Source organism: Rhinolophus sinicus, chromosome 8 (assembly GCF_057876585.1).
Source record: "Rhinolophus sinicus isolate RSI-liver-muscle chromosome 8, RSI-T2T, whole genome shotgun sequence".
In the NCBI taxonomy this organism is placed as follows: domain Eukaryota; kingdom Metazoa; phylum Chordata; class Mammalia; order Chiroptera; family Rhinolophidae; genus Rhinolophus; species Rhinolophus sinicus.
Window position 1 is genome coordinate 26784215 of NC_142508.1, and position 12781 is coordinate 26796995.

Here is a 12781-nt window from a genome sequence, read left to right on the forward strand (position 1 = left end):
GATTTAAAAAATTAAAACAAAAGATATTTTCCCTGAAAGTTTGGGCCAAAAAAATGGGTGTGCATTATACACAGGAGAGCATTATACCTGGCAAAATATGGTAAGTGAAGGACCTTGAGATGGGGAGATTATCCTGGATTATCCAGGTGGGCCCAATGTCATCGCAAGAGTCCTTATAAGAAGGGCATATGACTACGGAAGCAGAGGTTGGAGTGATATACTTAGAAGATGGAGGAAGGAACCACAAGCCAATATAGGCAGCCTCTGGAATCTGAATAAAACAAGAAATGGACCCTCCTCTGGAGCCTCCAGAAGGACCTAGCCCTGGTGACACCTTGACTTTAGCCCAAGGAAACTGATTTCAGATGTCTGCCTATAATGATAAGAGAGAGAGAAAAAAATTAAGCTACCAAATTTTTGGTAATTGTTTTACAGTATCCACAGGAAACTAATACAGTGGACATCCAAAACTGTTTGAAATCTTGTATTGGAAAGAACGCAAATATAAAGAAATTGAGTTACTTCTGTGATGAGTATCAGGCATTGTATCCTAGTCAGCATATAGGAAAATGCATTTTTCATTCAGAAGTTTCCAAACTGCATATGAGAAAGAGGCTTAATTAACAGAAAGCCACACTTCACATTAGACCTGCCCTATGTTGCCTCCTTTGCTTGCATGTTACCAGTGCTCATGACAATCAGGGTGGGCAAAATTTTTCTCATTTGACACCCTTGTCTTCATCCTCTGTCAAATGTCCTCCCATCTTCCTTATCCTTGGGACTCCTTTTAGACTTTTGACAGTGAGATGCTGCAATGTCTCTTCCTAGCTGGTGTCTTTCTTTTAGTCTCTCAAATGTTTGTGGACATTCTTTGCACTTCTGTCTTCACTGAGGGAGTCTCTGATGTTTCTTATTGTTGTTGCATTTCTGTTGCTGCTCTTGTGAAGCTTCAGTTTCTCTAGGGGGCAGAAGAAATGCCTTTCACCCAGATCTACTTCCCATGGCACAAATTTGCATGTTTTGGGAAGCTACATCTTTTTATCTTCCTGATGTTTGGATGGGAATGTGCAGAAACCCTCCATCTCTTTTGGAACTTTACCCAATTCCCTCTACTGTGTAAACCACTGTCAAATGTAAAGACGAGAATCTCTGCTTTTAGAAAAACAGACCTGTTACCTTTCCTCTCCACAAATTATCACAGACTTACATAAACCCGGTAATTCATCCCAAGTTCTCACTTTTGTTATTTCTTTTGTTTTTGTTTTTGTTTACAAGGCCACAAAAACACTGCTTGGACACTTTGAAACTTTGGTCAACAGAAGTCTCCAAATCTAATCCATATGAATGATAAACATGGGTATTTCCCACGTTATGTCTATTTAAATTGGGAACCCAAATGAAATGTTGTCCATTTTCCACTTAAATGGGTTTGGCCTATTAGCTATGCTACCACACTATTAATAATTATAGTAATTTATTGAGTCTCTACCATATGTCAAGTACTATTAGGGGTGTAATGTATTAAATTGTTATTAATAATGCTTCCTAATCATGTGATAGTACTAATTAAGATAATAACAATTTTATTTTTAAATGTTGATTTTGTCATTCAGTGTGAATGTTATTTCTCCCAACTTATCTTTTCCCCCTATATTTGAGTCACATCCATTCCATGTATTTCTGTAAATCCTGTTAAATATGTTAAACAGCAACAGATGAATGAAAGGTTCTATGTCCACAAAGGTTCTGTAATATTACAAATGTTACTCATGGTCAGTTTCCAAAATCCTGTTTGTTTGACTCGAACGGGCCTAAAATATAGGCTCAAGAGCTATTTTCAATATACTGTATCAATAAGTGAAAATCTTGGGAAATGTTAGGTTCATGTTGAATTTTTATAGTTTTTATTTTTATTGGGAAATATTGGGGAACAGTGTGTTTTTCTAGGACCCATCAGCTCCATGTCAAGTTGTTGTTTTCAATCTAGTTTTGGAGGGCACAGCCTACTGGCCCATGTGGTTATTGAACAGGCAATCCTGGTGTTATGGACCCTGCACTCTAACAACTGAGCCACCCGGTTGCCCCACATGTTGAATTCTTAATCAGCTTTCTTTGGAAATGGTAGTTTTAACAACTTTGAATCTAATAATTGACCTCACACAGACTTATTTTATCAATGAGCATATTATAAAAGATCTTTGCTGAAATTGAGAATTGCTGATAGGATGTTATGATCCTCCTGCAAATCACCTTAAGAAGACACATCACTAATTACATTTTGTAGAATGGTCTGTTAGATTCACAACAAATTACCACAAACTGGGTGACTTAAAACAACAGAAGTTTATTCTCTCGTATTCTGGAGGCCAGAAGTCCAAAATCAGGTTGTTAGCAGGAGTTATCCTTTTGGGGGGCTCAGTGGGAGATTTCCCTGCTTCTGCCCAGTGCAGTCCCAATTTCTGCCTCTGTCTTCACCCGGTGAAGTTTCCTGCATCTCCTCTGTGTCTCATCTCTTCTTCCTATAAGACACCAGACCTGTGGATTAAGGACTTATCCTACTCCAATATGATTGCATCTTCACTTGCATTTAAATGACATCTGCAAAGGCTCTATTATGAAATAAGATCATATTTACAAATACCAGAGGTTAGGACTTCCAGATATTGATTTTTTGGGGGTGTAGAAGAACACAATTCAACCCATAACAAATAGGGATAAAGAAAAGTCAGTGCAGTGACCAGGACATACATACAAAACATGAACCTAGAACTTTAGCCTACATACAGTACTCTTTTGACTGCAGGTCCTAGTGAAATCTTTGTTTTTCATGACTTCATAGACTGTTTAATAATCTGCTGTAGCATTTCATGGGAACTAAAAATCAAACTCACTGTCCTTGGTTTCCAAATCTATCATTTCCCATTTTTAATAAGTTACTCTTATCATTAACTTTGGTTCCTCAAATAATTTTTTTGTTTCCAAGCTCATATAATTGTTCTGGGCCTGGACAATTTAATTTATTCAGATTGGTTTTCTGATCCTTTATTACTTTCACTCCTATATTGGGCTTTAATTTTATTTTAATGATTGTTCTATATAATCCAGTCTAAAGCATTATTCAGAGTTGAGTAGTTCTGCCTTTTGCATGTTATCCATTTTCCTGGGCTGTAGTTTGTCACAGAAATTGGTAGTCTATTCCTAGATTCAGCTTCTCTTTACAGTTCTTCTGCTGTCTTCCACTAAAGAGTTGGTAGTTCAAAGTGGGGTACAAATTATCGAGTGTACAAATTGGTTAACCAATCAACCAATTGATAATTGTTGAATCCTACTGTGTGCCAGAGGCTGTATGAGATGGGGCTCCAACCATGTAAGAAACAACATATAAGAATTCTTGCCCTTGAGGAGCTTGCATTTTAGCATGAGGGGCAGAGAAGATGAAACAGACAAGTGGAATAGTGCATGGTAACTTCTGAGGAAATCGTTGAGCAAAGGTGTCGCCTGTATACAGGAGGAATCCCTTACCCAGCTTTGAAATAATTGCTAATACCACACTTTTGTAATTAGGCATATTCCCTCAAATATTGTTTTCTTATTATTGTAGATTATTACCTACCTTTTGAAGGCACATCCTCCACTGACATATCCTGCTATGCCTAGGACTGGAGTTATCACACTGAGCATCCAATGTATGTGTTTGCCTTACAATAATGTGCAATATACTATAAAATAAGAAGAGCACTATTAGAGTTGAGCAACATTAACTTCTTTTTTTTTTGCAGGTTTATATCAATGATACAGTTCTCTAGAGGAAAAGCAGGAAGCAAAGATTGGTATCATATCTTATAACAGCTTAAATCAGAGTTTTTCTAAGAGATTATTTAAAGATATACATTAGAGCATTAATTCTAAATTCCCTAGGGTGTGTTTGTTTAATGCAGCAACTCCACATTATCACAATGTCTTATGTAGCATGAGATTTTACAGAGACTAGAAAGAAGAAGATGTTTTTCCAGATACAGTGAACCATAGTATGGGTGGCCATTAGCTACCCATTCAGTTCCTCCAGCAGCTTCCTTGTTTTACTTTCATGGCTTTTTAAGAGGTTACTTCTAGGACAGCACCTCTCTTCAGTCTGCAATAGCTCAAGTTAGAAACGGATGGGGGAAATGTGGTATCTATTGTGGTCTGTTTTTCTGTGTGACAGTTGTTCCTATTTTGTGTTTGTTTCTCTTTTAATGAGGATACAACTTTTATCCAGGGAGATGTATGGGTCACTTGTTAGTGTGCTTAAATGTACTGAGGCAGTCCACCAGCTGGCAATTGTGACTTGTGGCTGAATTATTTTTGCACAGCGAATGGTTTTCCTTTTGACATATTTTAATATACTTGCACACTGAGAGCAAGAGTGGGGTGAACAGAAAACAGACTGTTTTATTAACCCAGCAGTCACCTTTGAGGTTTGTACACGTCCACTTTTTTTCTTGCCTTTGTACATAATCCCAAGAGACTGATACCTGGCTTTGCTCAGAATAACAAAGTCAGACACAAATCTCCAAACACAATTGTTAGCTGCATGCCAACTGTTTCTTCTCATCTTTTTTTTAAAAAAACTTGAACATTAAGAATTGTATGTTTATGGGTGAACCTTAACCATTAAAGAATGAGTTTGTTTTTCTTTCAGATGCTTCCCCTATCATTTATTAGATTTATTTTACAATATGTAATCTCAAAAGATAAAAGAAAATAATTTTTTGCATTTTTTTTTTGCAGCACTCCTCTTTTTCATATCCATTAACAGTGAGAAGAAAAGAAGAAAAATGTTACAAGCTTTAACCGGACTCCAATTTCAACTGAAAGAACAATTAGGAGAAAAGAAGAGAGGACTTCAACTCAGCCAGGAAGCCAGGGCCCAGCATACACAGTTCCACATGCAATTTTCATACAAACCAATGTTTCAGAGACTTTTCCCAGTAAGACCAGAAATCTCTTCAAGTCAATTATCATCTGTTCCTAAGGTATATATCTGTATACATATAGAGCCATAGTTTCTAAGCAAATATAGTAGGTAATCACCTCTGAAAATCCATACATTTTAATTGTACTAAAAAGTGGAAGAGAAAACAAGAATAAATATCCAGAGCCCTCTCCCAGTTCTGAATAAGTGGTTACGATTCCCAGTAAGTGGCTCATTTAACAGCATGTAAATATTATAGCAACAAAGCATCCAAAATGCATAACTTTCTCTTTCCTATCATCATTATCGTAATAATACGACGACTTGATATTTGGGAGCATTTTTACTTTACAAGGAAGGTTCGGATCATCTCATTTGACTGTTGAAACCAGTCAGTGAGCTGTGCTGTATGTGTAGGAAGATGAAGAATAATAAGTTTTCTAAAGGACCCAAGATTCCTCACACAAGTAAGGGGTGTGGTGCACAGAAAGGACGGTGTGTTGGAGCTGGACTCCTCCTTGTGCTTTGCTGTGGCTACGACTTGGGGCCTTTTGAGGCATTCCTCTGTTGAGTGGCTCAATGTGAGGGATAATAATTACCAAAAGTGGGTATGAAGTTTGATTGAAGGTTATTTTTTGTAGAGGGTCTATCTCAGTGTGTATAGGTGCCAAACGCAACACAGTAGGAGGTTAGAGTACATCACTTTGAAGGACAACACAGTAAGTATATGACCCTAGCGCTAGTAACTTCTTTAAGAGAACATGCCTAGTAAGTGGTGGAGACAGCACTGGAATCCATTTCTCCCGGTACACTTCTAAAATTCATAATAATTTAAATACTATATTTTGAACAGCTACTTTTGACCAAGTTCTTAAGCTATAAATTATAGGATACAGATATGAAAATAGAGACCTTGTTACAAAGGTATTATAACATAGAGGGGTAAATAGATAAATACAATGAAAGAGAAACTGTGCACCATGGTGTGGTGCATAGTAACCGTGTGTGTGTTTGGTGATGGCAGGGAAGCTTTATTATTGTGGAGACATTTGAGCGGCATCTAAAAGTGTTGCTCCATCCATTCTTAGGGAATAGCTATATTAATCACCTTTGTTTTACCTTTCATGTTAAACTTATTCTTAAAAAAATAAAACTGTTCCATTAACGTCTAGTAAAGTTTCAACCACAAATGTGTATTAATTGTAAAGTAAGCTTTAAAAAAATTGCTTGTTAAGGTAACAAATATGTTTTGTTTATAATCATTTCTGACTTTATTACCCTTTTTTCAGTCCTTGTAACTTTCTTTACTAAAACATGTTGAAGCAGGCATGCTTTTAAAGGGAAAGACCAGATAGATTCTGAGGTCTACAGTCTTCTTGGGGTTGTCATCATCATCCTCACCTCCTCGTTAGCAGATCAACATTTTTAGCATTTATTAAGCAAGCGCTGGGAGGGCCATCATGCTAAGGCTTTTACATGCATTATTCCTGATTTTTCAGTAATTCAGTAGAGTAGCCGTGAGCCCCATTTTGCAGACAATGAATAGAGGCTCAGAGATTGTAAGAAATTAGCTCAAAATTACACAAGTATCAAGAATGTCATGGTTCTGTGACCACAAGGATGCTGGCAGTTATTATTGTCCCTCTAGTTGGGGTTTACACGTTCTTACTAGCTTTATTAGTGAGGACCCAGATGATTGCCAGTAAGAACAACCCAGATAGAAGTAGGTTAAGCCACAGAAAGAACTTGTTGTCTTCTGTCTGCTACTCAGAAGGATGGCTGATTCAGGAGTCACTGGAACCAGGACTTCAAATATTGTTAAGAACATACCTGTCTCTCACCTGTACTTTCCTCTGCATGTCTTCTTTTTCTGGGACCAAGTCCTCCTTGCAGCAAACTGTAGGCTTCATTCCCTCCAGGTTCACATCCTCACAACTTGCCACTTAGGAAAATGGAGGCTTATGTTACTCAGCTCCAGGGTGAGAAACTCCAGATAAAGATTTGCCGGGGTCACTTTTCCAGCTCTTGGCCCAGTCATTGGCATGATGGTGAGAGCTGTGCTCAGTTGCTCAGTTTTTACTGGTCAGATGTTCACTTTGACGGCTGTTGGGAGGGGTGGAAGAGAAGTGGGGAGCAGTGCTCTCCAGCCGTGGCCTGTAAGAAGTCAGTATGAGCCAGGCAGTCATCTCAGTTTGGGGTTGTTGACATAGGCCATTGGCTACCATTCTTGCTGCCTTAGTTCGTTCTCGGCCAGTTAACACCCTAAATTATCAGATCTGTTAAATCATATCTGCAGGATGGAGGCGTTTGTCTAATTTTGTCCACTAAGCTAAAGTCTGTCAAGTTTGATTGGAACATTTGCAGTAGGTTTGACTCTGATGTATTTTCTAGATCTAAAACTTTGGTTATTTATATAATCTAAAAAGTTCTGTTTCTGATTGGGAGCAGAATCAGCCTCTAAATTGAAAAATAAATGAAAATAAACATGTGATGGATATAGTTTTCAGACTCCGTGGAAGTGATATGTGGACAGACACGCCTTACGCAATGGGACCATTTGGTTAACTTAGCATCTTTGGCTAGCATGCGTCAGCATCTCAGAGCCTGATCAGTACTATATGATGTGATAAAAACTAAATTTCTCTGCTTAAAAAGCTGAGGAGCAGACACTTGTCTGAAGTTAGGAGGGACTGCTCACTCAAAGCTCTGCTTGAAGTCGTCAAGTAGCGCATAACTTTGAGTTTTTGAATGTTGAGGCATGCTACTCTACTGTAAAGGGTTGTAAGCTTTAGAGACTCGTGCTGTGATACACATTTTAAATACTATATTACGAGACTTTTCTTGATAATGCATTGTAATATGTTTCAATAAATATTGGTTAATTTATTTTAAAGCATAAAATTTAACTGTTTTAGAGTATGTAAAATAGGAGACTTTGGAATAATATTTCCTTCTAAGCAGGCTCAGGAGCCAGCCCTGTGTTGGGTGTGAATGGAGAGACTCTCTAAGGGGAGATCCAGCCTCTTACAATGTTAATTTCATTTGTTGATAATGTGTAGAAAGGATAAAAATTACAAGAAAAATGTAGTCTCTTTTCTATAACAATTTCAAACTTCTCTTGAATTCCTCACTGCCCTCCCAACATTCATATCTTACTAGGGGTAGGGGGTGATAAGAGATGGAGGAGGATGAGATGGCTAATTGGGGAGCAGATAGTGAGGTAAAAAATTAACTTTCCAGTTAAAGCTTTGCAGTTTAAAGTGGTTACTTTCAGGTTGAATCTTCTTTTTCTAGCAAACCCTGTCTTTCTGGGTGTGAGGTGAAGCTATGTGTCCGTAAGTTCTCTGACCTGACGAATTCCTCTGTAATGCTTCTTGGTTGGCCTGGCCACCTGGCTTTCTGTTGGCTTCCTGCTAGGTGTGTGGCTGATGGGATTCAGGGCCTGCTCTGGGCAGAGGCAGCGTCAGCTGTCAGTGCCAGTGGACCTTGGGCCTCAGTCACGATCCCAGGCTGGGCTCTCCTCATGCCACCTCTTATTCACTGGGGGGCCTGCAGGAATATTTGTCAAGTCATCATTTCTGATATGCTGAGGTCACTCAAAGCTATCAGAGGTCTAAATGGAAAACAGCAAAAGCTCCTATTGTTTATGTTTCTTCCTCTCTCTCAGGGTTTCGGTTCTTTTGCAAACTCTCCATTGCATACACAGTAACGGTTTTGCCCCTAAATAGAGTTGGACCCTCATATCTGTTGTCTTGTCTCCTTTTGTCCTTTTTGTATAACTCTGTGTGTGTGTGTGTGTAAACACATTATTTCTCGTTGGTCTGCTAAAAACTTCCTACATCTTCCTTTTCCAGTGTTGGCATTTACCTTTTTCTCTGGGGTCAAATGGCAGAAGGGCTGCAGAGAAAGGAGTTGGGATACAGAAAGGGAAAGATCCACAAGAGTTGTATATTGAGGATATTAACTCTAATGCAGAGATAACACTATAGAACAAGAGAAGACAGTAAAAAGAAAATCATTCACAGAATCAGTTGTAGATCTTCCATGGTTAGACCCCATTTCTAGTTGTACTTCAGGTATCCTAAATTTGTTAAATAAACTGTAAGATTTGGTCATTTCATCCAGATATAAATCTCATTTACATTTCTACTGAACAACCTTTTGAAGTTATCTATTTGAAAAACCTCGTAAAACCTAATTAAATTCAGACAAAAAAAGAAAAAGGAAGTTATATCAAGTGTCTTGTGTTTTATACTTTACATATTTTAAAAGTGTGTCTGAATCTAGTGTTGATAAAAGGGGTAGAAATCACAGAAGCTGTAAAGCTGAAAACATAGTGACAAAGATGTATCACCTGTAAAAAGTTTCTTTTTGTAAAAAATCTGAATGAAGGCATTTCTTTCAGAAAGTTCTCTTTTGTTATGAATGTGAAGTATGCATGATTCAGACCTAAGCAAATGTAGCTACTACAATTGGCTAGTGAGTAATGGATGAACTGATATGGTAGCTCTGGTGTTATGCTAAGTTCATCCAATTTATAATCAACTTCATAATCAAGAAGCCTAAAGAAGACACCTAATCCCATTGTGTTGTCTGAGCAACACTTAGTATGCACGTGAGAACCGTAGCATCTCATACACTGAGAAATAGCTTTCTGGCCCAAGAGATCACTAATGGAGGAAAATCGCTCCCTGCAGCCAAGGAACCAAGGTGTGGGAGTCACTGGTTCCCTGAGGGTCCGAAAGTTCAAGACAGTCTGGCGCTGTGACTCTTACTAATCAGTACTTGCTTCTCAAGGTCTGCCTCGACTTTAGGTAATGAAGCTGAGAGGGTTCTATAACCTTCTGGGTAATATATTGCAGCATCCAAAGAAGTTGTAATATTAATGTTCTCCTTCACAATGATTGGCCTATAATTTTAGCCTAATTTTCTTTTACTTATCTTGAAGCAGAAAATTGGTCACCTTTGCCTTTATAATCTCCCTCCATAAATGTGAAGATTGTTGTCCATTTCCAACTTTTCCTTGTCTGTCTCCTGTTTTTGAAACTTTAAATGAATTATTAGGATTAGGAGAGGTAACTACTAGTTATTAATTATGAATGCACAATTCATAAGTACGTATCATGAGGATTGGCCGAAAAGTATTTTATTAGAGTTTTAAAATAATATGTACTCAACATATAACTTTGTTTTGCTAAGTTTTAGTGGCAACAGTGCTATATTCATTTTCAATTATTTTTTAAATATGTAAGTCCAGATATATAGAGGCTAATTATTTCTAGTAGCTTCCACTAGATGAATAATGTCGTCTATATGTGGTAACTGACCCTGTGGGTAAAATCTGAAACATGAATAATTGAGAAAAACTGGAAGGGTATACATTTCCATTCCAAGTTACATTTTTAAATATTAATATATAACTATATAAGCTAAGAAATTCAGCCCAAGATTTAAGGAAATGTCTTGTCTTAGTGTTTTGTTAATTGTTTCAGCTCACTCGTTTCAGCAGTGCCTAATCCCTCCTGCTTTCCTTTCAACTTTCTAGAGTTTCGGTTTAAGACACTGTCTTTCCACAACTTTTTTGAGACTTGTACAGTCTGATTGCACACTGTGTAAGCAGCAGTTTTGGCAGAAACACTTTTCACTTCCTTGTGGACTTATTAGAGAGAAAAATAACTTTCCATTTTCTGTTTCTTTGTTGGCTCCAACTTACAACAGTTTCCCTTTGTCTGTCAGAGACCTATGCCTATTCCCTGCTCTGCTTTCTCTCGAGGGGCCATCTTGTTTTTTGCTTAAACAACGGAAATTTATATTTTTACAGGAGGTCTCTCTTTATCTTCATATGGTCTTCCCTCTGTCTTCTCTCTGAATCTTCATATGGTCTTCCCTCTGTGCCTGTCTGTGTCTAAATTTCTTCTTTTTATTTTAAGGTTACAAAAGGATTTTTTTTTCTTCTTTGTTATGTGAGTTTCAGGTATATAACATTATAATTCGACATCTGTAAACACTGTCAAATTATAAAGTGATCACCCCCAAAGTCTAGTTCGTATCCATCTACAATTGACCCCCTGCACCCTTTCCACCCTACCCCCAAACCCCTCCCCCTCTGGTAACTACTCATATGTTCTCTATGAGTTTGTTTTTGTTTTGTTTGTATGTTTGTTTTGTTTTTTGTTTTTGTTTTAGATTCTACATATGAGTGAAATCATATAGTCTTTGTCTTTCTCTGCCTGATTTATTTTATTTAGCATAGTACTCTTAAGGTCCATCCACGTTGTCACAAATGGCAAGATTTTATTCTTTTTAATGGCTGAGTAATATTCCACTGTATATATGTATCACCTCTTCTTTGTCCAGTCGTCTATTGATGGGCACTTGGGTTGCTTCCATATTCTGGCTATTGTAAATAGTGCTGCAGTGAACACAGGGTGCTTATATCTTCTCAAATTTGTGTTACTTTCTTTGCCTGCTCCACTTTCTCACCCCGTCCTTCATGTGTTTTCCCATGTTCCAGGCACTTGTTATCTCAGTTTATTTCCTACACAGCTCTTCAAAGTATCTGAAAATACCTAATCTATCATGTTGGGGGTTTTGTTGTTCTTTATTTGTTTACTGTTTCATTGTTTTGTTCAACACTTAAAATGTAAATTGCGTGGGAGTGTGAACTTGGTCTGTCTTATAGATATAGCACTGCGGACTAGAACGAATACAAAATGTTTGTTTAATAAATAGTTTTCTTTAAAACTCCATTTTTGGGATTACTTACTTCTGACTTTTTACACTATCCTCAGGCAAATTTTTCCACTATCACAGTTTCAATAAATGTAAATGCTAAAAACCTATAAATACTTGTTTTCAGTTTAGAGTCCTCCTTTAGCTACACATCCAAATATCCACTGGTTCGACCTCGGTGCCTCTTCTAACTCAATATGGCCCAAACTAGATTAGTCATCTAGTGTCCTCGAATTCCTTCACAAATAAAATGGAACAAAGACCCTGCTCACTCTTCAGGGTTTTCAACTTCATAATCTGAACACTCGCTCAAGCCTTGAAACAGAGATCAGCCTTTCACCCTCTCTCTCCCTTTCATTTCTGCTATTGCAAACTCCTGTTGAATGTCCTTCATAAATACACGTAGTCCTCAGATCCATCCACTTCCCTCTATTGCTGCTGCCACCATGCTTGTCAAGGTCACCATCTCTTCTCATCTACGTATGTGACTATAATACCTCATACCGATGAGCTCGTGCTTCCTGTCTTGTTTCCATGCAGTCCTTCCCCACATGTCTCCCCAGGGATCTTTCTCTATGTAGATCTGACTGTGGTACCCTTCTCCCAAATAGGGAAACACACCAGCAAAAGCTTTTCAGTGGCTTCCCATTCCTTTAAGATAAAGCCCACAACCCATAAGTTGCCTGGTGTTGTTGGTATATATTTACTCCTATTACCATTCTTGCTTGGAGACCTCAGAAGAGTGAATGATCTCTTCTTAGGCAATTTCCCTTACACTATACTTTTTCTCAGCTGGACCATAGCAGAAGAAAAAATTGAGATTATGTTCTTCGGTAAGGACTTTGTATCCTTTTTTTCCATCTTGACAATTGAAAATGGATTATTAAACTTTGAAAACAGAGAAATGTGGTAGGATTAATATTTTATGATACAAATATATTCCTTAAGATTAAAATAAATACAAAAGGATACTAGAAAGCAAAACTTAGAATTTTCCTTAGAATCATCTCTGCCAACACACGAACAAATGTTCCATTGAATCCCAGCTTTCAGATATTATTGAATGACCAAATTAATTTTGTTTAGAAAATGTTC

The 12781-nt window shown here is 37.7% G+C and overlaps 1 protein-coding gene across 2 annotated transcripts in view; it reads left to right on the forward strand.

Annotated features, from left to right (window-relative positions):
• TFEC (transcription factor EC) overlaps positions 1-12781 on the forward strand; it is a 191875-nt gene that overhangs the window by 46241 nt on the left and 132853 nt on the right. For both annotated transcript variants that reach the window (XM_019743198.3, XM_074315689.2), the window contains exon 2: positions 4771-5015. In XM_019743198.3, the coding sequence (XP_019598757.3) occupies positions 4818-5015 (198 nt within the window). In that variant the 5' untranslated portion in view covers positions 4771-4817. The remainder of the gene's footprint in view (positions 1-4770; positions 5016-12781) is intronic.